This window comes from Oryctolagus cuniculus, chromosome 7, assembly GCF_051225735.1.
Source record: "Oryctolagus cuniculus isolate XC-2025 breed Fujian yellow rabbit chromosome 7, ASM5122573v1, whole genome shotgun sequence".
NCBI lineage: Eukaryota > Metazoa > Chordata > Mammalia > Lagomorpha > Leporidae > Oryctolagus > Oryctolagus cuniculus.
The window spans coordinates 101,922,259-101,947,491 of record NC_142873.1 but is presented as its reverse complement, the minus strand read 5'-3'; the positions used below and the strand labels follow the sequence as shown (position 1 = coordinate 101,947,491).

The 25,233-nt window shown below is 37.6% G+C and overlaps 1 protein-coding gene across 7 annotated transcripts in view; it reads right to left on the bottom strand.

Annotated features, from left to right (window-relative positions):
* The window catches only part of PTGER3 (prostaglandin E receptor 3), a 189,284-nt gene that overhangs the window by 142,272 nt on the left and 21,779 nt on the right, over nucleotides 1–25,233 (bottom strand). For 6 of the 7 annotated variants that reach the window (XR_016236693.1, XM_051856034.3, XM_089336654.1 and 3 more), the window contains 1 exon segment: nucleotides 6,995–7,174. Coding sequence is in view for 6 of the 7 variants with exons in the window: in XM_051856034.3 (XP_051711994.1) it covers nucleotides 6,995–7,174 (180 nt within the window). In the remaining variant the exon portion in view is untranslated. 7 annotated transcript variants of the gene reach the window in all.

Below are 25,233 nucleotides of genomic sequence, written 5' to 3'. Positions count from 1 at the left end.
TGCATCTGTCTACTTATCTATCTATCTATCTCCATGTATATATTGCTCTTCCTTTCAAATAAATAAAAATACATAAGTAAATATTTAATAATAGGATGCATTGAGAAAATATCCTTCTAGGTTCACACCTCCTCCTTTGTTCAAGATGCAGATCAAATGTCACCTGCTTGTAGGAAATATTTCCCATTTTAGTGGCACATTCTCCACATGCTCGTGTGCTTACTCTAATGGTGATCAAATTACACTCATCTCTTGGTATCTATAGGGGATGGGTTTCAGGAATCCTCAGAAATACAAAAACCTGTGGATGCTCAAATTACATATAGAATTTGCATGCAACTGCTGTGCATCTCCCTGTATGTCTTAATTCACCTACAGACCACTTATTATACCTAATACAAATTAAGGCTATGTAAAGCTGTTTTCCTATATTGTTTAGAAAATAATGACAAATTAAAGTAAGGTTTGTCAGTGTTCAGTGCAGACACAAACTTTTTCAAATATTTTTCAATTCATGATTGGTTGAATTCATGGATGCAAAACCCTCAGGTATGGAGGGCTGACTATATTTCCTATTTCCCTGACAGATTATAAATTTGTTGAAAGTGTATCTTATTAATGCTCATGTCTTAGCACCTACCAGAGCCTGACACATAATAGGTACATGCAGAAAGAAAGAAAAATAAAGCTTTAGGGAACTGGTTTGAATTCTCTGTACCCAATGCCTAGACTCAATTTAATCAAGCATTTCTTAGCATGCAAAATGGTTTCAAGGATATCTGACCCCATGCTCTCTGAGGACATGAAACTGAGGAATGTCTCACCTTTAGCCTGCAGGTTCACCAGTATGGTGGTAGAGATTTCTGGACAACCATACCCATAATAGCCTGAGTTGTTTTACAAAGAGTGTGGAGATCATAAGATCTAATCCGCAGCCTAAAATGGCCATGTGAGGAACCAGAAACACGGTTCTCCATAAAGGCTTTTACTTAGGAAGAGGGAGGACAAGCTCAATGTGCTATTTTGTTGTTGTTGTTGTTAATAAATTTGCCTTTGCAATCTAGATTCAATAAAACTCCTCTCTTCACTGAAGAAAAGGAAGAGTGTCTCAAATAAACACAAGGAACAAGTTGGTAGGGCAGCCAGCATTCGTCACCACCATTAATCAGCTCACACCAATATCCAGGTATTGTCTGTTAAAGGGTCTGATGCTGAGCAAGGACAATTTTTTATTTTAGTCACCTGCAGATTAAACCAGAATCCACAAGAAAGGGTGAAGAATTACCTTTAAAAAGTATAAATATGCTTGAGTGTTAAAAAAGAATAGTCCAAGGATTACAACATGAAGTGTCATGTTGAAAATGGAAGAGAATTTTCTCAGATTTATAGCAAATCAATAATAGTGTGTTATGTAGGTGACTGTGGAATATAAAACAAAATGACCTAATTGTTCCAGATAGCATCAGCTATTTCATTCTCTTGTGATATCATTTGACAAAGCATGTCAAATAGGATTTCAGCAAAATACTTACTACAGTTATAAATAGAATATCCCTGAAATGAATTGGCATCAGGAAAAAAAAGACAGTGACATTTCATAATATTCAACTTTATTTTCCATTGACAAATACAACATAAATAACATACACTCATTAAATACATAGACTAGCCATGGCGTAAATGTTATCAAAGTTCTAATGAACTTTTCAAGGTCTCTTTCATTCTTTGTCTACATGGTATTGAAGAGCAGCCTTTCAACACACTGGGAGATACTTTAAATACACTGAACATAACTACCCAAAAGGCTTTACACAGAGGTGACAAAATACACCTTCCCACTAATACGAATGTGTACAGATGGAATGCTGAGGAGGAGACATGAGAACCATGGGCTTCCTATATGGATGAAAGTGCCAGTGAACATAGCTCTTCCTTAGGCACACTTTGTAAATAATACTTCCACTCATTTGTTGTAAACGGATCATGATAATTAGCGCCTATTTTTAATTTTTCTAAATAACTTTATACTATTTGTATAAAAAATTTGGTTACATAAGACAGGGAGGAGGTAAGATATTCTCTCTCTCTCTTTTCTCTCTTGCTGCCACCCCACCCCACAAACACACACTTCAGGAGAGTTGGAAAGGCACAGAGTGTAGCAGTCAGTGATGACCTAAGTGAACTTATTACTTGCTTTCACAGGAACCAGTCCTGACCACGCCTCATTTTGTCCCAGTGATGCTCAGGTGTGCAAGGATAAATGCAGTGCCTTCCACACCTTGCTTCTGGGATCTTACCAAAGAGGATGGAGACTTTTAATAAACTGGGAGTGCACAGTGTTTCCATCACAACTTTCTCTGTGTTCTCTATCCCACCCCCACTGTGTATCCTTCTGAAAGCAGAAAGAACATTGAAGCATATCAGTAAATCACATGCGTTTCCACAACTTAGCATTACAGTTGTGGTAACTACAGAAACTGAAATCTATGTAAGCATGCTATTTTCAAGTTAGTCTTAAAATCTGAAGATTGGCTAGCTCTTGCTAGGCCTCTGAATTGCTTTAATTGAAGAATCACAATAGTCTATTCCCAAATCATCTGACGACGGCATTCAAGAGCTGCTTGTTTGGAAATAACTTGAGAAGTGGGATCATCTCCAAAAGGCTCAAAAAGCATGGAAAGGCTGATTGGTTCCTGATAAAATTGTTCCATTAAAGCAGATTTATCAAAAACAGATTCAGATTTGTTTCACATATTAGGGTTTTGGCATGTTAGAAATATCACTAGGTTCTGTCTCTTAAAAACAATCTCAGTTTCACCAATAATGAATATTTCTGTTACTTTCTCTCCATAGGAGAATGGATAAGCAGGTAAGAGCTAAGGTAGGGAAGGTGGAAGAAATTATCTTCCTAATAACATCATCATCAACAACAACAATATATTATATATATATATATATATATAAAATAGATATTTGAGTTGCTTATTAATCTGGTGCAAAGCTTCTGAAAATAGTAATTTCCATTCTCAATAAAGAAGTGGCATGACATATAAATGAGTATGATATACATCTGATTGCATTGCATTTCTAGAGAAGCATAGCGTACTCTACAGTATTATAGTGCTATGGCATACAGTTAAACATATATAAATTTATAAGCCTTTAAATAGCATGTCCATTTTAGGAATTATAAAACTGAATATATAAAATACAATATTTCACAAGTTCTCTGATTCATGCTTCATTTGTAATCTGCAAATGTTAGCTTCCTTATAATATTGAACTGATGACAACTTCTTTACAAATGTGTATGTGAATTTAAGCTGATTGTTAAACTTTACAAATTGGCTCCATTGTAGCCTTGTCATGAAACATCACAGATATATCACCTATCATCAGTATTTTATCACAACTAAGAAAGCAGTCCTACAGACCTAACTACAGTTGCACAATTCTGTACATTTATTCCGATGTCAATTTTAACAGCTTTTGAGACATATAAAAGCACAAAAATAAGCAGCTGTGAAAATCTATCATGGTTGACAACCTAAACTTTTCATATAAATAAAACATAGAAATTTTAATTACTCAAATTAAAACTTTTAATTTTTGTAATAATAAATATTCTTCAGTCACTACATCCTTCATCTTCTAGTTTCTCAGGTATTTCAAGAGAAGATTTCAGGGTTAAATTATAAAAATAAGTAGGCAATATAACATCCCAAATCTTCAAAGGATAAATTTTTCTATTTTCAGACTCTGGTTTTATGTCATCCCACAAGAACTATTACATAAGTGCTGTTGTGAGTAAGGATGAAAACTGATCACTAATTTGAAGTCAAAAACCAAAAAAAAAAAAAAAAAGAATAAACAAAAGGTCTAATCCACTTTAAGATCTGATATTAGAATATTACTACAGAGTGAAAATTTTCATTAAAACACTGTTTATCTATCAGTCAATGCCAATGGTCATTTTAGGGTTAACTTGCCTGAAGTTCTATATGATTTTTTTTCTGTAGCATGGTCAAGAAATCTACAAAATAAAGAGGTATTTAGCAGAAACATATGTGTACCTCTTTTTCCAATTAGTTTAAAACTAGTATGAATAAACCTTACACCTAAAGTGTCATGGTTTATTGCACTAGGTAAGTTTGATAAATCTTGAGATAACACATTTTTTTCATTAGCTTAAAAATATTTTAAAGACATTCACCATACCATTTTATTTGGAAAATAAACTATTTGTGGATAGCATGTCATCATTTTCTTCCATGACACAACATAATTTATAAATTAATTATTTGGAAAATCCTTGACACTTGCTAATTTTACATACATTTGCCAATACTTTGAAGTTTAGGAATCACCATATTTTATGCACACATTTTTCCCACTCAAATATATCCATGGATAAACTAAGCATGTGACAGTAACCTTCAAGGCCAATAAACCTAACAGACATGTCCTTTTGGAATGACTATGATGCCTACTTTCTAAACTCACCTAGATCTCTGTACAACGTCTGTTTAATATAACTTAATTATCATCAAATGCTGAAATCATTTGGGATGCTTATTCTTATCAGGCTTTTCCCAGACTAACAAATGGCTGCCTAGATAATACAGCTCACATACATTTTACATAATTTGTTCTTTTCCCACATCCTTTTAAAATTTGTTCAAAAATTGTTATTCTTTCATTTCTATTCTATATCCTCTAGACGGAAATTTATTTTGTAGTTAAGGATAAGTTTCAGGCTCTTTTGTCTTCTGTACTTCCGTGGTTTGATGAAAAGTAATATTCTTTTGACAGTAATATCCATTACTATTTGGAAGCATAAGTCTCCTAAATTATTAATACAATAAAGCTCTTGGCTGTATACTAAGATGACACTACACCTTTGAAGGTAAATTTGTTTTTCTATAATAAACAGAAGTCATTCACTTCCTCATGCTAATGACTGTGATTGCATGAAGCACTGCCAACACAAGGTGTGTGCCTTGCCAATTTGCACTTGGTTTTGGCAAATTTTGATTCGTCCATTCACTGAAAAAATATTTACAGGACAATTTGTACACTTTGGGTATTACACTAGATACTGAAAGGAATAACACAATCACGTTCATGTCACTCACATCCACACTGTGTGCATGTCTATGTGATTTTAACCTATGGTCAGATGATCACCCAGGAGGCAAAGCTCTTTATTACAAGGTTATTTAAGTGCATTTTTTTTTTCTGAAAAGAAGTAGGTATTTTTGTCTTAAACTCCATCAAGTAATCTGTGGGGTAACCCAATTATATGCATTGAGAGATTTTATAACCAGGTTTTAGTACAGTCTATTTCTTACATTTTCCAAAATCTAGATTAGTGAAAGAACCATCACGATATAGCCCTCAGATTTTATCTTCTGACTCAATTTGGCATGGCCATTTAAATTGATTATTCCTGACTGACCTATGGTGTACACAATAACACAATAGATATATTGTAGTTGTTAAAATTAATTCTTCTCCAAATGCTTACTAAACACAATGAAGTCGCAGCTATTATAAGAGGTATAAGTAAATTTGAAGATTCACTAGGAGAGTCATAAAACAAACTGAAAATTCAACAACAACAAAAAAGCTAATAGTTTTATAAAATGAATGTGCCAAAGATATGACAAGCATTTGGCTAGACTTAAAAGATCACTACATTTGGGAGCGTTTTTATTTAAAAAGTACAATTCTCAAAACATAATATAATGATTTCCTTGAATCACAAAGATGTCAAGCTTAACTCTCAAGGTTTGCCTTTGGGTGTAATAAGGAAATATTATTGAAATTATTATTTTAATATATTTTAAATAACTATCACTATTTTAATCACAAATATCTAGATAGAGATACTTCAAGTAGAGAGCAGAGAGAGAGTATAAGGGTTCAATATTACTCATTTTCTTATCCTATAAATAAGCCAAACTATGGAAAGTCTTCATTAAACCTTCAAAATATTTGTTTGTTTTAGAAATATGAGTTGATATTTGAAGATCCCCAATGGCTGGAGAATGCTGTTGGTGGGAAAATCAAGGGAAACAGTTAATCAGAGTATCTATATTTAGTGCCCAAATCAGTCCTTAAATAGCATACTGAAAAAAAAATCACTTCTCTGACTGTCACAGAACAGTTTCATGAATCTCTTCCAGGCTAGAGGAATGCAAAATGTATTCAGATGAAAGAATATTTAGCAATTTGAGTAGTCACAAACCCCACTACATTTGAAACAAATGGAATTGGTTCTTATTCAGATAAGGAGCAAACCTAATTTCCAAGTCAACCAAATCTTAAACTTTGGAAGGTTTGGAACTAACTTGGTATCTTCAGCACTATTTAAATAACACCACTATCAATGAATATTGTGGATATGTTATACACATTTTCACCCTAATTAATTTTTTTTAAATGTAAGAAGAAAAAGTAACAGAGGAAACGTGAGACAATGAAAGAGAACACAGAAGACCAATGTTCTGGAATAAAAACAAAGTGCCATCCCCTTGTCCTAAATGATTTGTAGGGTTAAATCTCCCAAGTACAGAGTATACTTGAATATTAACTATCTCTGCCCTCCCACACATCAAAATCATGTATAAAAATGGTTTCATCACATAAATAACCACATATTCAGCTATAAATGGCAGAGATCCCAAAAAAATGAGACTGTTATTAATACATTTTCCTTTGTTTGTATTTCAGGACTTTTGGCACCAAGGGATTATCTATGTTTCTGAAACCATTTAGCATTATACCAAAAATTCCACTCCAATGCATAAACAGTGGCATACCAGAGATGCCTGCATTCACAAGATTTAGGGATATTTGCTGCCAAAAGTTGTGAGCATGCACGTTGATTAAGTGTTCTCTTTCATGCTCCTGACTGTATTATTTCATTAGATAATGAGATAGGCTGCCCTTTCTGTCCATCATTAGAGCAGCTGGAGACAGCATTTGCTACCTGGCAAAACTTCCGAAGAAGAATCTTTCTTAGCAGCAGATAAACCCAGGGATCCAATATCTGGTTCAGTGAAGCCAGGCGAACAGCTATTAAGAAGAAGTTGCATTCTTTCTGCTTTCCTGTGTCTGTCTTGCAGTGCTCAACTGATGTCTGATTGAAGATCATTTTCAACATCATTATCTAAGAAAGAAGGACAAATAATGGTTCCAAAAGTTAACAAGGATATAAATATATATATACACTCTCTACACAATATTCTGCACATAATAGGTTTTCAATAAGTTGATTGTTGAACTGAAATGCTAATTCCAGCAGCATTTACACTCACAGAACACATCTCCAAATTATATAAGATATTACCTTGGATTTTCCCACATTTTGATTATCCAACATGATGCAGTTTTTTAAAACATACATGCTCTCAGGCTCTTGGTCCTTGGAATTTAAGAAGCCTGAAAATAACACCCCAAAATAAGCCAGACATCTGTCTTGTTGAAGAAAGCACCAGGAGGTTGACATCAAAATGACAGTAACCACTCCACAATAATAAAGACATTTAATTTTAAATTTCAATAGTTCTCCAAGAACTATTGAAGAAAACGCAAAAGAAAGACAGATAATAATAATAATAATGGCATTAGCATTTTCTGAAACCTAACTATTTGTTAGGCACTATGAAATTCACATTCATTAAATAAACAATATAAGTACTCTTACAACCTCCTTTATACAATTGGAGAAATCAAGATTTAATGATGTGAAATGGCTGAGCCAAATTTAAACCCTAGTTCCCTAAAGCCATATGACGTACAATATTTTACATGTTTTTGGTTTTTCCATATGCCCCCTACTCCCAGTACACACACTAGAATTTTAACTACAGGACAACATGAATTTGGGGCCACCTTTTATTCCTTGCTAATATATTCCTAGTGTTTAGAACAATATTTAGCAGATGGTAGGAGCTCAATATATATTTGTTGGGGCTGGCATTGTGTCACAGAGGACTAGGTCACAAGTCCTACTAATGTGCTCCCTGCTAATGTTCCTTGCTAATGTGCCTGGGAAGGCATTGGAAGGTGGCCCAAGAGCATGGGCCCCTGCCATCCAATTGAAACACTGTGTGGAGTTCCTGGCTCCAGGCTTCAGCCTGGCCCAGCCCCGGCTGTTCTGGCTATTAAAATCAGTGGATGGAAGATCTTGCTCTCTCTCTCATTCTGTCTTTCAAATAAAAAAAATCTTTTAACACATAAACAAATAAGGGCCAGCAGTGTGGCACAGCCGGTTAAGCAGCTGCCTGCAGTGCCAGTATCCCATACAGGCGCTGGTTCGTGTCCTGGCTGCTCCTCTTCCGATCCAGCTCTCTGCTAATGTCCTGGGAAAGCAGTGGAGGATGGCCCAAGTACTTGGACCCCTGCATCCACGTGGGAGACCCAAAAGAAGCTCCTGGCTCCTGGCTTCGAATCAGCCCAGCTCTGGCCTTTACAGCCATTTGGGGAGTGAACCAGTGGATGGAAGATTCTCTCTGACTCTCCCTCTTTCTCTGTGTAATGCTGCCTTTCAAATAAATAAATAAATTGAAAGGCAACGTTACACAGAGAGAGAAGGAGGGGCAGAGAGAGATCTTCCATCTGCTGGTTCACTCCCAAATGGCCACAACAGCCAGAACTGTGCTGACCCAAACCCAGGAGCTAGGAGCCTCTTCCAGGTCTCTCATGTGTGTACAGGGGCTCAAAGACTCGGGCCAACTTCTATTGCTTTCCCAAGCCATAGCAGAGAGCTATATTGAAAGTGGAACAGCTGGGATTTGAACCAGTGCGCATATGGGATGCCGGCACTGCAGGCAGTGGCTTTACCCATTGTGCCACAGCCCCAGCCCCCTAAATAAATCTTTAATATATATACATATAAACAAATATTATGAATGATCAGATGTTTATATTTGAAGGAATACATTATATGACATATACATGAATATAACACTAAGATGTACATAAATATATTTGTGTTGAATTAATGAATATTTGTGAATTAATATTTGTGATTTCCAGAGAACAGAAAAAACAAAGGTTCATATGCATATAAAAACATTTAAACTTAAGGGCTGGTGCTGTGGTGTAGCAGGTAAAGCTGCAGTCTGCAGTGCTGGCATTCCCATTTGGGCACCAGTTCGAGTCCTCGCTGCTCCTCTTCCAGTCCAGCTGTCTGCTAATGACCTGGGAAAGCAGCAGAAGCTGCACCCACATGGGAGACCTGGAAGAAACTCCTGGCTCCTGATTCCGCCCATTTTGGCCATTTAGGGAGTAAAACAGCGGATCTGTCTGTCTCTCCCTCTCTCTGTCTGTAACTCTACCTCTCAAACAAATAAATTAATTAAAGAAAAAATTCAAACTCAATAATCATCACACAAAATGCAAATTACAACAAAACAAGAAGCCATTTTTTTGCCCACTAGCTGGAACGAAATGAGAAATGTGACTATACCAAATGGGAGGATGTGGAGCACAATGTTAGCAGGAGTGTAAACTGCTGCTACTACTGCTGCTCCTACCGGCCTTCAAGATCAATGTGGCATTATTTCATTGGCTCTCTCCCAGCAATACTGGTTGTAGAAATACACCACCTAGAGCCGGTGCCTCAGCTCACTAGGCTAATCCTCCACCTTGCAGCGCTGGCACACCGGGTTCTAGTCCCGGTCAGGGCGCCGGATTTAGTCCCGGTTGCCCCTCTTCCAGGCCAGCTCTCTGCTGTGGCCCGGGAAGGCAGTGGAGGATGGCCCAGGTACTTGGGCCCTGCACCCCATGGGAGAACAGGATAAGCACCTGGCTCCTGCCATCGGATCAGCGTGGTGCGCCGGCCGCAGCGTGCTGGCCCGTCGGCCATTGGAGGGTGAACCAACGGCAAAGGAGGACCTTTCTCTCTGTCTCTCTCTCTTACTATCCACTCTGCCTGTCAAAAAAGAAAAGAAAAAGAAAGAAATACACCACCTAGGCTTCCTATAGCGGGAGTGGAACCTGCAAACTGTTTCCAACAGCCTGTGGTTCATAATGGCAAAAAAGACAAAACAACGCAAACATGAGTTCACCTTCTCAACAAGGAAAGAAACTGACTTTGTAAGCAAATCCTAAATTCACCTTTCCAGACCTACATAGCTGCCGAGTGCTTGAAATATGGCAGGAGTCCATTGAGATATTAGAATATTTAATATTTGTTATATAATAAGTGATAATATTTTGAAATATTGTAATAAATGCCTCACTAAAATTAATGTCACATTTCTTTTTTACTCTTTTTTAATGCATACTACTAATGAAAATTGCTTTTGTGGTTTGTTTGTTGCTTACAATACATTTCTATTGAGGCCAATCTCTGTCTTACGTGAATATTATGTGAACATTTAGGATGCTTAGGTCACATACCCCAAATTGAATTCAGCTCCCTTGAGCATACAAACAAAACACTCCTAACTGCAAACTTCCAACACTGGCACTTTCTTGCAGTCCCCCTGACTCAGCACTTCACAGTTTGCCACATCCTCCATAATGCCTTTTGTTTATTCCGTTCTCATCCTGTTCAGATCCCCTCTCATCTGAATTAGAATAATAACAGGCATCTCAATCACGCATGCTATGGACTGAATGTCTACATCCTGTCCCCCTCATGGATGTCAACTCATCACACATTCAGCTTTCTAAACCTCAACTCTGAGCAAACTCTCTCCAACAACAGAAACATGTATGTCTGCCCATTGTCTACCACACAAAAATTCAACCCTGGTATCCAAAGTCCTTCACACTACTGTTTTAATCTTTATTTCCAGCCTTACCTGCTAATATCAGCCTACAAAAAATCTAAATTTTAGATACAACTTATTCATCTAGAATATCCTTTTATTCTTTTCCTATATCTTTGTCTTTATACATTTTGCTCTCTACCCCAGAAAAGTTTGTGTTCTAGTATCCACTTTTACTTCTGAAAAGACTATGTCATTTTTTTCTTACCACTAGGAACCATTGTCCTCCAAAGGTCTACAAATGTGTGTGTGTATGTGTGTGTGTGTGTGTATACACAATATAGAAACAACATTTAGAGACAAATAGAAAATATCCCTCAACATCTTGGACACAGGGATAAAAAGTTGGGCCTTTATGAGTTAGAGTAGATATAACATCAGCAGCTGGTTCCAAGGTTAGAGAACTTGATTACAAGAAAATAAGCAAAGTATTGTCTGAATCTATTTGCAAATGGACTTGGAATTTTCTACTGTTAGCAAAATAGGCTCCAATAGTTAGATAAAAGATGTAATTACTACATTAGCTTATGCTTGATGCTAGTAAATATTTGATCCTTTTAATTCCCCATTTCCTGTGTCTTTTTCCACAGAACTGATAATGACTGGTCCCACTGTTGGTAAGTCAACAGGAAAAGAACTGAGTCATAGAATTTTCTGGTATTGTCAGTTATACCTATGGACTCTCAATTTTATTTTAAATATATATATATGGGAGTACTTCAAAAATATAGTGGAAAATGAAATTAAAATAAATGATCTATATTGCAAAAAAATTTTCAAAATCCATACTTATGAGTGGTCTTTAAAATGTTCATAAAAATGTTTATTATGAAAAAACCATGGGTAGATTTCAAGGTCTTTTTGGCACCAAAATAAACATATTTAAATTTATTTTCCATTAACTTTTGAAACTACCCTTAAATACTAAAGAGGCAGGTGGGCAGGTAACTAGACAAAAAAGAGGTGGGAAAATTACATAAAAAATCACACATGGCCGTGGTGACACTGGCCTCCAGTTATTTTCCTTTTGTCTTACTGAACCGCAGGTTACTCTTACACTGCACACTAGCAAAAGGAACAAGGATTTCCAGATCTGGCTTATAATAAATTCATGCTCTGGGACTGGATCCATAGTCCTTGGCCAAATTCCTTTCTAATAGCTGCAGAAATTACTGTTCTATAAACAAATAAGAAGAGAATGGGTAGGCAATGAGGAGATAGCCATATATTCTGACTGCAATTTCTTTCACAGAAACTTTTCCCAAGGGATTTATTCAATAAAAGCAAAAATAACTATACAATAAATGTTCAGAGAAGCACTATCTATACAAGCCAGAAATGGCAAAAACATACATTCCTAATGTCAGGTGTGAAGCTTAACAAAGTATAAACAATCCACATAACAGTATATATAAGAATTAAATTACAACAATATAATATAGTAGTTTATTAATATAATTATATTATGTGAAAAACATAGACATATAGAAGACAATGGACTGATTGCTATATTTTTAAAGATTTATTCAGTCGCTTGAAAGGCAGAGTCACAAAGAGGTAGAGGCAGAGAGAGAGAGAGAGAGAGAGAGAGAGAGAAGCCTTCCATCTGATGGTTCACTCCCCAAATGGCTTCAACAGCTGGAGATTGCTATTAAACAATAATTCACTATTAAGCAATAACTAAACTAACTTTAAAGTTTCATGTGCATACCAATTCACATGATCTAAGAAAGCCTTTATTTAAAAGAATTTATTTATTTATTTGAAAAGCAGAATTACAGAGAAAGGGTGAGATGGAGAGAGATCTTTCATACACTAATTCACTGCCCAAATGGCCAAACTCCAGGGCTGGACCAGGCAGAAGCCAGGAGACAAGAGCTTTATCCTGGTCTTCCACGTGGGTGCAGAGTCCCCCACCACTTGGGTCATCTTCTACTGCTTTCCCAGGTGCATTAGTAGGGAGCTGGATTAGAAGTAGGGTAGCCAAGACTTGAACCAATGCCCATATGCAATGCTGGCACTGCAGATGGTGGCTTAACCGGCTGCCCCTAGTGCCAGCCCAATCTTCCATTTTAAATAAAAGGCTTTCTGCAGTGCCGGCATCCCATACGGGATCCAGTTCAAGTCCTGGCTACTCCACTTCTGATCCAGCTCCCTGCTAATGTACCTCGAAAGCAGCAGAAGATGGCTCAAGTCCTTGGGCTCCTGTACCCATATGGGAGACTCAGATGAAGCTCCTGTCTCCTAGCTTTGGCCTGTCCCAGTCCTGGATATTGTGGCCATTTGGGAAGGAAACTAGCAAATGGATGATCTCTCTCTGTCTCTCTTCTCTCTGTAATTCTTATTTTCAAATAAATAAGTAAATCTAAAAAAAAAGATTATTTCCTTTATTAATAAATACATATTACTATAAGCTAGTTTTAATTAATATATATTTACATTATTATAATTTATATATGACATGCAGATAAACTATACATATAAAATATGTATAATATATAATTGCTATCTTCAGGTGCTGGCTTTTCATTGCAGCAAGCAGTATAATGACCCTTCTGCAAAGATCACCATTTCTTAGTCCCTAGAAATTTTGAATACATTACCACACATGGGAAAAGGGAGTTTACATATATGATTAAGGGTGAGGACTATGAGATGGGGAGACTACCCTAGATTGCATGGATGGGCCCAATGTAATCACGAGGGTCCTCAAAATCAGAGAGCTTTTCTAGCTGAGATCAGAGGGAGGTGTCACTGTCACTACAGAAGAATCACTGGAGAGATGCAATGTAGCCTGCTTTGAAAGTGGAGAGGAGGAGGCAGGAGTTAAGGAATGCAGGGGAATTCCTCTAGGAGCTAAGGAAGCAACAGAGTGGTGCTTCCTTCCCAGCCCAGACAGCAAGGCAGTTCCACAGATATTTTGATGTTTACCCAGTGAGACCCACGTCAGACTTCTGACCTACAGGACCATGAGATATGGCTTTGCTTTTAAGCCACCAGGTTTGTACAAATTTGTTTCAGCAGCAGTGGAAAACTAACACACCCACACGGTGAGCTCTCAACACATATTAAGAGACATGGCAAAGAATAAACTTGAGATTGAATTTATTCTCTCACAGAAAATATATTGTAGCAAGCTTGTTGACACTGTTCACTTTTTAACCTTGTTTTACTATAAACAAAGTAAAAGTAAACTTCATCCTTACTCCTATGTAAATCTCATTTTCTAAACTTGCAACATGCAAAAATGAAATTTCTATTATTCTAGTGGCATCAGTTGGATTTCAATGTGTTTGCCTCAAAGGCATAAAATCAGAATTTTTCAACTCAGTTGTCTTTATGGGCAAAAAAATGCCCATGAATCCTCCTTCTTCCTCGTCTTATAGAGTGTTGGAAAAGTTTTGTCTCAGCCTCTTAATTCATCTAAAATGTAAATATTTGACCATTTATCATCTTTAGGAAATGCTCTCCAAGCCTGGTCTGGAATTATCTAAAAGTTCACTTAAATTAAATTTTCATTTTCTTTTATAACATAAAGTATTGGATTTCTCTAAGTTTTTATGATCAGGAAAATTCATCAAATTATTTGTTAAAATGAAATTTCAGTCGTTTTACACAGTTCTTGATTATTTTAAAATTACTTTTTATGAGGAAATAATTTAAAATTATTTTTGATGAGGCTAATATAAGCCTCATATGCCTTATATTGCTTAGTACACAGTAATTTCCAGTAATTTACTATTGACAATGCAATGATTATAAAATTATGAAACCAAGCTCTGTAAGCAATAGCTGGCACATGAGTAGAGACACTTTAGCTTTTCCCAGCAATCACGAGATGTGCAATACAGAGAAAATTGGAATTAGAAGCAGTGAGCATAATACTGCTACTTCCAAATGGAAGCAGGGATGGAAGAAGGGCTCCAAATTTCTCGTCGAATTCTGAACATAAATGCAGAGTATCATGTATCTGTTGACTTCTCCATATTTAAGGAGCTAAACCATTCTTGAAATTTTTGTATATGTGTTTTCAAGGATTTTTTATATTGTTCAGACTTTAGGAGAAAATCCATGGTACAACTATATAGTTTTATTTAGAATTAATTATTCCTATTACTCCAATTCTCCTAATACAGACGAGAAGGGATAAACAAAAAGGAGGCTACTCATCTGGTAAATGAACTGTTTTTTAAGCAAATGCATGTATACTTTGCATGATTGCTCCTTCTGAACAACCTCATATATTGAACCATCTGGTCAAAGGAGTGCTGGGACCCACTCTGGCTGAACAGAGCTATAGCTCATCTGCTAGCAACTGTCCCAGGCTCCACGTAAATCCTCTCAGGACCTGCGGCCTCTCTCCTGATTACAGAAGAGAGAGCTCTTTATTTACTCAGGATAACCAGGAACACAACATATCACTGACCTCTATATTCTCCATCTCTGCCCACCATCAAGTGCAATTACCTTGCTCCAGACTAAAAGAACCAAACCATTTGTTCCTTCCTCGGTGATAATGTTCTTATTAAGAGTAATCTTTACTTAGTATAGAGTTGGTCTTCTGTATATAAAGTTAATTAAAAATGAATCTTAAACAAGAATGGGATGGGAGAGAGATTAGGAGGTGGGACAGGAGTGAGGGAGGGAGTGTGGGTATGGGGGGAAAACCACTATCTTCCTAAAGTTGCACCTTTAAAAATTGCATTCATTAAATAAAAGCTTTTTTTTACAAAAGAGTAAAGCATTAACCAGAGATTGCTTCAATAATTTGCATTTGGATTGACAATTACACTTTTAAAAGTCTCCAGTGCTTAATTTCTTTGTTCAAAAGTGCCTGGGATTGTAGGCCACATATACTTATTGAAGATAATGAGAACCCCTCCCCAAAAAATTAATCTGTAGAGGGGGTAATAAAATTCATTAGCTGTCCAGTGTGGGTTGTTTAATCATTTCCAGTTTATTCCTAATGTAATGTTTAAGAGACATTCTCCCACAAGCCAACTGTTACCCATGACGTTTTGTTTTCCAAAATTCTTTGCTGTTATGCTTTGAGAGAATAACTTGCCATACTGGAAATTCCCCTCTGGAGTTGGTAAATGTACTCTACACTGAAACCAGCCTGGGCCCTTCAAGCCACTTAATTACATAATTTGAAGGTTTTTCACGGGAAGAAGCTTCACTGTGCATGAGGATTAAGAAACAGATGTAGTCTTTCCAGTCTGATTGCCATCCTGTTGGGTTGTCAGACTATCATGCCAGCCTTGACTCTACTGTTTAACAGGCTTCCCTGCCTTATCTAATCTGAAACCTTTGCAAATAAATAGCTCACGAACATTTAAAAAATTACTAGTAGCTGTGTCATTTCATCTTTACTACTATGTAGTTTCAGAAAATGTTTAAAAACAATGGATTAGAAATCAGAAGAGCTTAATTCCATTGCTGGCTTTGCTACCACTTATGACTTTAGAAAAGTCATTTATTCTCTGGGATTTATTGAATTCCCTAGAAACATTGGAATGGACTGGAGGGCTTCCACATATACTTGAATAGTAACATTTATTTTTTCTGATGTATTCTGGGGCAATAAAGTGAATAAGTATTTGATTTGGAAAAGAAAAGAAACCTAAAAGAAAAAAGTATGGAACAAAAGACGATTTCTTTGTAAGAAATACCCAAATATGTCTTTTTGGTTAGGGGTAAATAGAGGAAAATTTACAAAGTTACAAAGGAGATAGTATATGAGAACAAGGAATAGATTTATGTGTCTTTGGAGAAAGATTTTTGTAGAAGTAGCACACTTAGGCAAATACACTGACCAACAGTGAAAGACCTTCCATAAATCTGACTCACTTTGCTTCTGGTTTGGAGGCCAGGTACCTAACTTTGGATCTGAACCTCCCTTTCTCTAAGTCACAATTAATACCTGCTTACTACACACATCTTCTCCATCAAATGGTGTAGTTGCAAAAATTAAAGTGAGATAAAAATAATTAACATCTTCACTTTCCATAGCATACCTCTTCCCACCCCCCAGGCACTGCTCCAACTGTTGCACTATTACAGACTTCTAGAACAGAATGCTTTGTGCAGAGACCGAACACTGGGTGTTCTGGGGGAACGCTGCAAAGACATAAGTGTACTCTATGACTTTCCTTAAATTTGCACCTAACAGAATGATTTTAAAACAGGACAAAAAAGAATTCTCTTCAAATTTTCACTTTAAAAGTGTTTGATAAGGCAGTATTATTCAGTCATCACAGGGGATCTCTACACTCTGCCCCCACACTACTTGCTATATAAGAATTTATTTCTCTGCCTGGTGTTGTGGTGTAGCAGGTAGAGCTGTAGCCTGTGATGCCAGCATCCCATATGGATGCCAGTTCCTGTCCTGGCTGCTCCACTTCTAATTCAGCTCCCAGCTAATGTGTCTGGGAAAAGCAGCAGAAGATGGCTCAAGTGTTGAGTCCGTGCCACCCACGTGGGAGACCTGGTAAAATTCTTGGCTCCTGGCTTTGGCCTCAGTCCTGGCTATTGCAGCTACTTGGGGCATGAAACAACGAATGGAAGATCTCTCTTTCTTTCTCTCTCCCTTCCTCCCTCCTTCTCTCTCTGTAACTCTAACTTTCAAATAGATAATAAATATTTTGAAAAAAGAATTTCTTTTCTGTCGCTCCCCCTCTTCGTGGAGGAACGACACTGAACCCTGCCTAGGCTTCATATCCGAGTCACGGCACCACTATGTTGCTCCCCCTCTTCGTGGAGGAACGACACAGGACCCTGCGCTGTTCTTTCGTCTGCTCGGCCCTCCCCGGGTTTGCTGCTGGTTCTTCCCGGGTTGGCTACTATCCCTTCCACCTCCGTGGAAGGGCAGTTCCCCCTGGCCACATTCCCCACTTCCGCAGGGGAGCGGCACACCGCCGGCCGGCTCTCTCGGGGGCTGCACAGGTGTTCCTTCAGCTAGATGTTCCCCTTAGATGTTCCCTGGTGCATGCCGTCTCTCTCCTCCTTTATAGTCCTCCTCCGCCAATCCTAACTCGGCTGCCCACACGCCGAGTACGCTGCTCTCCTCCAATCAGGTGCAAGTCCTACAGTTTATTAGCTGAACTGGAGGCAGCTGTGCGGAAGCTGTTTACTTCTCTCTCATCGCCATATTGTGGGAGAGCAGATGCATAGAATAAGTCTTAATTCCAGTAACTCAGTCTAGTCCGGTTTGCTCCCCACACTTTTCAATTACTAGGAGTCGTAAATTCTATGTGATTGGCTCCATATAGCTTAGCAGGCTCACAAGAATATCAGTAAGTCTTCAAATTCTGGCTGAACTGAAGGCATAATTCACTTTATAAAAGTATTCATTCTTTGGATTACAGATTTAAGTCAGTTTTTTCTCCCCAAACACAATTTCATTTAAACCCAAAATGTGTATTATTATCTACTCAAAGAACCATAATATTAGTGACAATTAAAAGTAGCTAAATGTTTACGGAATCAGATGTGTGGATCAGTTTCCTGTGGAAAGATATTCATCCTAATATAAAAACAGAAAATTAGAAACACCTAAGTAACAAATAATAGTATACTGTTTCAATTGTAGAACAGCCATCATATGCATACAACATATGTATCCCAATGCTGACACTTAAAGTCATATTTTTACAGACTATTTAGTATAATTAAGAAATGTTCAAGGGACTAGTATTGTGGTGCAGCAGGTTACGCCACCACTTGAGATGCTGGCATCCCATATTGAAGTGCCAGTTCTGATCCGGCTTTCTTCTAATGTCCTGGAAATGCATGGTAAGGTGGCCCAAGTACTTGCACACCTGCCACACATGTGGTTGACCCAGATGGAGTTCCTGGCTCCTGGATTTGGTCTATCCCATATTTGGCTGTTGCAGACATTTGGGGAATGAATCAGTGGATGAGAGATCATCTCAGTCTCTGTGTATTTCTCTGTCTCTCATTCCCTCCCTTCCTCCCTCCCTCTCTTTTTGTTGCACTGTCTTTCAAACAAGCAAACAAGTAAATCTTTCAAAATATCCAGGATATGAAAAGTGAAGACAGATGTTTATTTCATGGCATAGTCCAATTTTTAAAAAACTGTTTAAAATGAAAAACATTAGAAACTGTAATCACTGGGTAAAAATTGGAGTGATTTCTATGTTCTCTACATGTTTCATTGTTTATAAATTCTCCACAATAAACATATTTTTTCATACTTAGAAAAGAAACAATGAATTTAGAGTAGTTGGAGACTTAGCTATAAATAATTATTTGTTGGGGAACCATTTGGTGTAGCAGTTAAGCCATTTATTGGCACACCCACATCCTACATTAGAGTGCCTGGGTTTGAATCTTGGCTCTGCCCCAGCTCCAGTTCCTAGCTTATGTGAACCATGGGAGGCAGCAGGTGATGGTTCAAGTGTTTGTGTCCTTCCTACCCTCCCACCCATGTAGGAGATTTGGATTAGATTCCAGGCTTCTGGCTTTGGTCTGGCCCAGCACCAGCTATTGTTGGCATTTGGGTAGTAAACCAGGATATGGAAGAGCTCTCTCCATCAGTCTGTCTTTTTCTGTCTCTTTGTCTGTCTGCTTTTCAAACAATAAAATAAAAAACGATAATTTGTTTATTAGTAAAATGTTAGTATCACAATCCAACTCAGAACTATAATACAATCATGTTAGCTTTAATTCCTAGGTGGTCAATGTCTCCATATAATTTTACAATTAGTAGAAAAGATAGTCTGACATAATAATTGATTAAAAACATTTAATTTCATCAGGAAATTCATTATGGCCTACTAAAGGGAATGCAAGTTTAGTAAATTACTGATTCAGCAATGGACTTCAAGGAAAATATAGTCATAGCACGCAAAAGAATCCCTTCCTTTGCTGTAGTCAGTACACAATGCAACTAATGATTGGAGTTCAAATCTGAAATGATAAATTCTTATTTAACTTTGCAGCATGTCAAAATGACACTCTCTTTTGGATATATTCTTTGAGAAAGCTTCATCTCTTAGGAGAATCCCAAAAAGATGTATCATATACTTTGGATGGACACTGGGTGAACATGGGCTGATAGGGGTCTTATTAAATTCATGGTCCCAAATCATATTGCAACCCTAGCCACTGTGCATTGTGCGCTCTCTCTCTCTCTTTTTGGTATTCTCCAAACCAGCTGTTTCACACTTTCTCTGCACAGATTTACTTAATTTTGGGCAGTTGCATGGTAGAGAAACAATCTGAAGACAGACTGACAGGACTATGAATGGGAGCTTTGTCCACCTGACTCACATTGACTCTGGTGAGATGGCGTGGCCATGACAGGTGCAGAGGGGCTCAGCTGACACCATGGACACTCTCAGACCTGAAAGGCATATTCTCTGGGAACCTGGAATGAGTTCCCTGCTCCTAAATGACAAGCTGGGTGCCACCTGTTTTTAAACTCGTACCCTGGAACTTCAACAGGGCAGGCAGATGAGATTAGCACAGCTGAAGCTGGCTGTGCTGAGAGGCCTCTCACTTCCCCAGCCTTCTCTTTCCTCCTCGAAAGAACTGAAGCAGAGATCCAGCAGGGGCTGGCAGGATCATCATTGCCTACTCCACCATTTAGATTGCGAACTTAAAGCTCACTTCCTCCCATCCCCCAACATATCTCTGCCAATACCAGGGTCTTTTCTCCAATAAGGCCTCTAATCCTGAATTTCTGTAGCATGACTAGCGGCTCCCCAGTCCCCATCACCTCTTAAAGGACCCAAATCCAACCATAGTTACAATGAAGATTAAACCTTAATGTGAGTTTTGGAGGGGACATTCAAACATCAATAACAATTTAATTTATTTGCAAAACTTCCTGTTAGGGCTCAGGTCAGTCCTGGCTGGCATCAGGAACTTCCTAATATATTATATTAATTCATTTTCTTTGTCCCAGCACAAATCACTCAGGAATTGAATCAGCTTTCTTTACAGTTACCTCCTGTCCTGTTGAGTGAAACAGTGACTGAGTAATTGTGCAATGCCAGATCCATGATTTGAGAACTTAAAGTATCACATGGTAGCAGTGGTTTTTCTTTGACATGAAGAACATTCTATGATTTCCTAATCACAGCCTGCAATGCTCCAACCCTTGTAAAGAGAGCCGTGTTAATAACTAAATTTACCCACACATTTACTGCTTGGCTATTGTGAATGGGGAAGGCAGCAACCAAACATTTCTGGTGATCCCTCTCTCTTCCGGAATACACGTAGCAGTATTAAGGACATTGATTCCTACAACCTGCTCACCTCCCAGGTATGAAGGTACTTTGCATCTTGAACTGTGAAATACACAGAGTCCATGACTTCAGTAACTAACAATTAATTAGTTATTAATTGCTATTCAGTTATTATTCACATAAGTATAATAAATGGAAGCATAAAAAATATCTCTTCCCTATCACCTCTTAAGCACATGAATTCAAATTAGGGAGGGTATGGCTATACTATACCACAGAATTGTAATGTGTTACATCCAAGAAGGCAGGGATTCTTTAACTCTGTCACTCATTAAGGTTCAGGAAATAGCAGTGTTAAATTTGTACATCTTCACCATTACACTTTTAATTCAGTACACAGACATCAGAACACCATGAATTGCTGTGTCATATTACTAATCATAAAACATTTTTCAAAATATTCTTCTGGAAAGACCCTGCTTTCCCTTTTAGGAGGCAGACTTTAAAACATCACTTGGGGTGGGAGACAGGTGTTTGTAAAAAAAGTTAAGATGCAGCTTGGGATGGCCACATCCCATATCAGAGTGCTTGGGAACAAATCCTGGCTCTGATTCTGATGCCAGTTTCTTGCTAATGCACACCCTGGGAGGCAGCAGTTGGCTCAAGTACTGAGATCTCTGCCCTTCAAGTAGGAGATCCAGATTTTCTTCCTGGCCCCTGTCTTTTTCAGCCTGACCCAGTCCCAGCTGTTTCTGGCATCTGAGCAAACTGGCAGATCTCTGTGTGTTTGTCTATCTGTCTCTGTCTCTGTCTCTCTGCCTTTCAAATAAAAGCAAAGTTGACAAGTCAGTTTAAAAAAGTTATTTTAAAAACATATGTAAGTTATACTTAGCACTTACAGATCTTTAACAGTTTGGAGGGAAGCTTGAGAAGATGAAATTCATATTATATGTGAAACAAGAAACTGGAAAATTATTATATGTCCATCTTCTGGATTTACCTTTTAGATTGCTTTTTGCTCATCCATTGATTTATGTGGATTAACACCATTTGGTCTGGCAGCAAAATAAATAACAGCAACAACAAGGAAGCAAACATAAGGTAAAACCTATTTTCCCATGACTCAAATACCTGACTTCTATGAGAATCGCAGCCTCCTGTGAAAAGATAAATAGGTCTCAACACCTGATCCATTAGCTCTTACTCTTTTTAATGCATGAGCTCAATGGATGCAACTTTTACAGTGCTTCTAAGTTTCCTAGAGAAGATCTTACATAAATATAAAATTATTCCTACAGATATTTAGGGAAAATGCTTTTGGTGAATTCATTTTAAATCCTATATTTGATATATATATTTTCAAGAACAGTTTTTCTAGAAATTGGGGAATATATGCTAGTAGTATTTCAGATGTCCAGATCCCCACCCCCACTTAAATAGAACAGCTCTGCTTTCATCTTGTTTCTCTAAAAAGATTCACTGGAATAGTTTCATCAGCTAAGACAATTGGAAAATCATTTCTCTAATGAAGCGTTATCCAATAGAAGTACAATTCAAACCACAAGTGTGAGCTATATGTATGGTTTTGGGTTTCAACCAAGCACATTTTAAAAATATAGGGTTTTAATATGTTTTCATTTGCCCAATATTTTGGAAATATTAAATGTAATCAGCATAAAATTACTAAGAAGAAGATATTTTCCATTCTACTTTTTTGTAGTTAATCTTCAGACTCTGGAGTGTACTTTATATGGGATATCTCAATTTGAAGTAATCACAATTTCAAGCTCCTAATAGCCACATGTAGTCAGTGGTTACTGTATTGGGCTGTGAAGGTTTAGTGATTTATACTTTTTGAGGGCCTACAACACCCATTGTCTGTCCATACTGGTTGCCTATCCAACACTAACTCTCCATCCTCCCTTCTCATCAGCACATCTATTTTCAATAGAAGCCTTAGTGTTCCAATGAAATGATCCTGTGAGCCCATAGAAGTCAATGAGATCCAAAAGGAAGTGCCCTAAGAATGTTAGGACAAGGTTTCTTCATTGGTAGGATAGAGTTATAGAAAAACATAGTTTGTCTCTTTTGCTTTGGGATAGGTAGGAAGTGTGTAGTAGCAACCACCCTACAACACAAAGGGAATGAGCCACAGGGTGAGGCCAGTGTTGTGCTGCAGAAGAGAGAAGGGGCAAGCTTCGATCCTTGATGGCAATGCCCAACTTCTGGATTAACCAATCCTGAATGCCTCCCTAACTCTGGACTTGCAGTTATGCTTTTTATTCCCAAGCCACTATATTATGCCATCTCTAACAATGACTGCGGACATCATAAATCTAGTGAAACTCTTAAGGATGCTTTGAAATATTTGTTTATGCCTTTGTTATTTTTACTCTTTGCCTATTGTTGGTAAAATTCCCCATTGTTTAGTGGTTCTCCCCAGGGCACCATCTCTAGCATCCTTTCTGCGTTTTTTCTTCTGTTAAAACCAGGAAATAAAGCAGCTGTTTTCTATTGTTTTCAACCTCTGCTTCTAATTAATTTCTCTCTTCTATTACACAAAGTTCTCTCTCTCATCTTTGTCTATCCTAAAGGTATTTTTAATCATCCTAAAAATTTTTATTACTAACAACAAAGTAAACACATTAAAAGTAATAAAAAAGAAAAAGAAAACAGATACATGTGGGTGGGATATATGGCCTGGTCATTATGCCACTGCTTGGAATGTCTATGTCCCACTCAGAAGGCCTGGGTTCAAGTCCCAGCTCTGCCCCTGATCCCAGCTTCCTATGTATATGCCTTGGGAGGCAGCAGATGATGGCACAGTAGTTAGGCCCCTGCCACCACCATAAAAGAACTGGACTGAGTCACTGGCTTCTCTCTGTGGCCTGGCACAGCCCCAGCTATCGGGGCATTTGGGGAGTAAACCAGTAGATGAGAGCTTTCTCTATCTCTCTAGGTCTCTCTCTCTCTCCCTGTCTCTCTGCCTCTCAAACAAATAAAATGAATTCTTTGTTAAAACAAGATATAGTATTCTTTAAAATACTAAGAAATCTTACAGTATTGATAAGTCCCATGCGTCATTAGACACAAGTTGGATTAATGACCTTGAAGTCAAGAAGATTTGTGTTTGATTCCCTTGATACCATCTATCAGCTGTGGGCCTTGAAGCATGTTGTCCACACAGAAAATGAAAAATAATTAAAATATAAAACACAGACTAATAGCACCTATGTAGTAAGACCTATGAGAAGATTAAAATCCATCCAATATATGTAAAACTCTTAAAGCCATGATTTATCTCAATCTTCTGATTTCAAACCTAGTGTTCATTGTACTTCTTTGCTTCATTCATTCTACATCACTTATTAAATGGCTGCTCTGGGCTAGGAAGACTTATCCACAAGTAAGGCAAGATCTCTGCTCTTAAGCACTTTATAATTTACAGTGAATCGGACAAATAAACAATATTAACAAAAGGTAAGCCATATAACTTAGTGATTAATTGTATAGGCAATAAAATCAAACAAATCTGGATTTAAAGGTAGGCTCTAATTTTTGTTAGCTTATTGACCCTGAGAAAATTATTTAACATCTGAAAAACAGTTTTCCTATCTGAAAATGGATAATTAAGTGATAAAGCCTTCTATGGAGTAAAAGGAAGGGACGTTTGGTTCAGTCCACAGACACCAGGAAGCACTCACTCCAAAACTAGCAGATACTTTGGAGAATTTTGAAAGACAAGAGTCCATACTTCTGAGCATAAAACCAAGTGAGTCATTCTAGGAACTGCAAATTGGTTATGACTCAAAGTAAGGAGGTCTGGAAACCGACACTAGAGTGCTAAATGCGGCTAGATCCAAGATCCTGAGGATTAAACTGAGGAATCTGAAGTCTTCTAACCTGGGAGGTTGCTAGATAGGAACAGGCCTGAATCTCACGGTAGAGAGACTGAGGTCACACCGGGGTTCTCCAGGGCTCTTTTTCTTCCCCATAACCATAGGGAAAAAAAAAAGATGAAAGCAAATTTGCAAGAATCTCAGTGGCACTGTATCATGCTGGAAGTTTTAAAACTGTCAAAACAAATTTTCTAATTTTGACTGTGGTCAAACACTTTCCCACTAAGCAAAAAGAACTCAATAAACAGTTTTATTTGTCTTATAAATAGTTTAATGAAAAGAATAACATTTCTGAGTCAGACTAGCTGAAAAATGTTTGCCTAGCAAAACTTT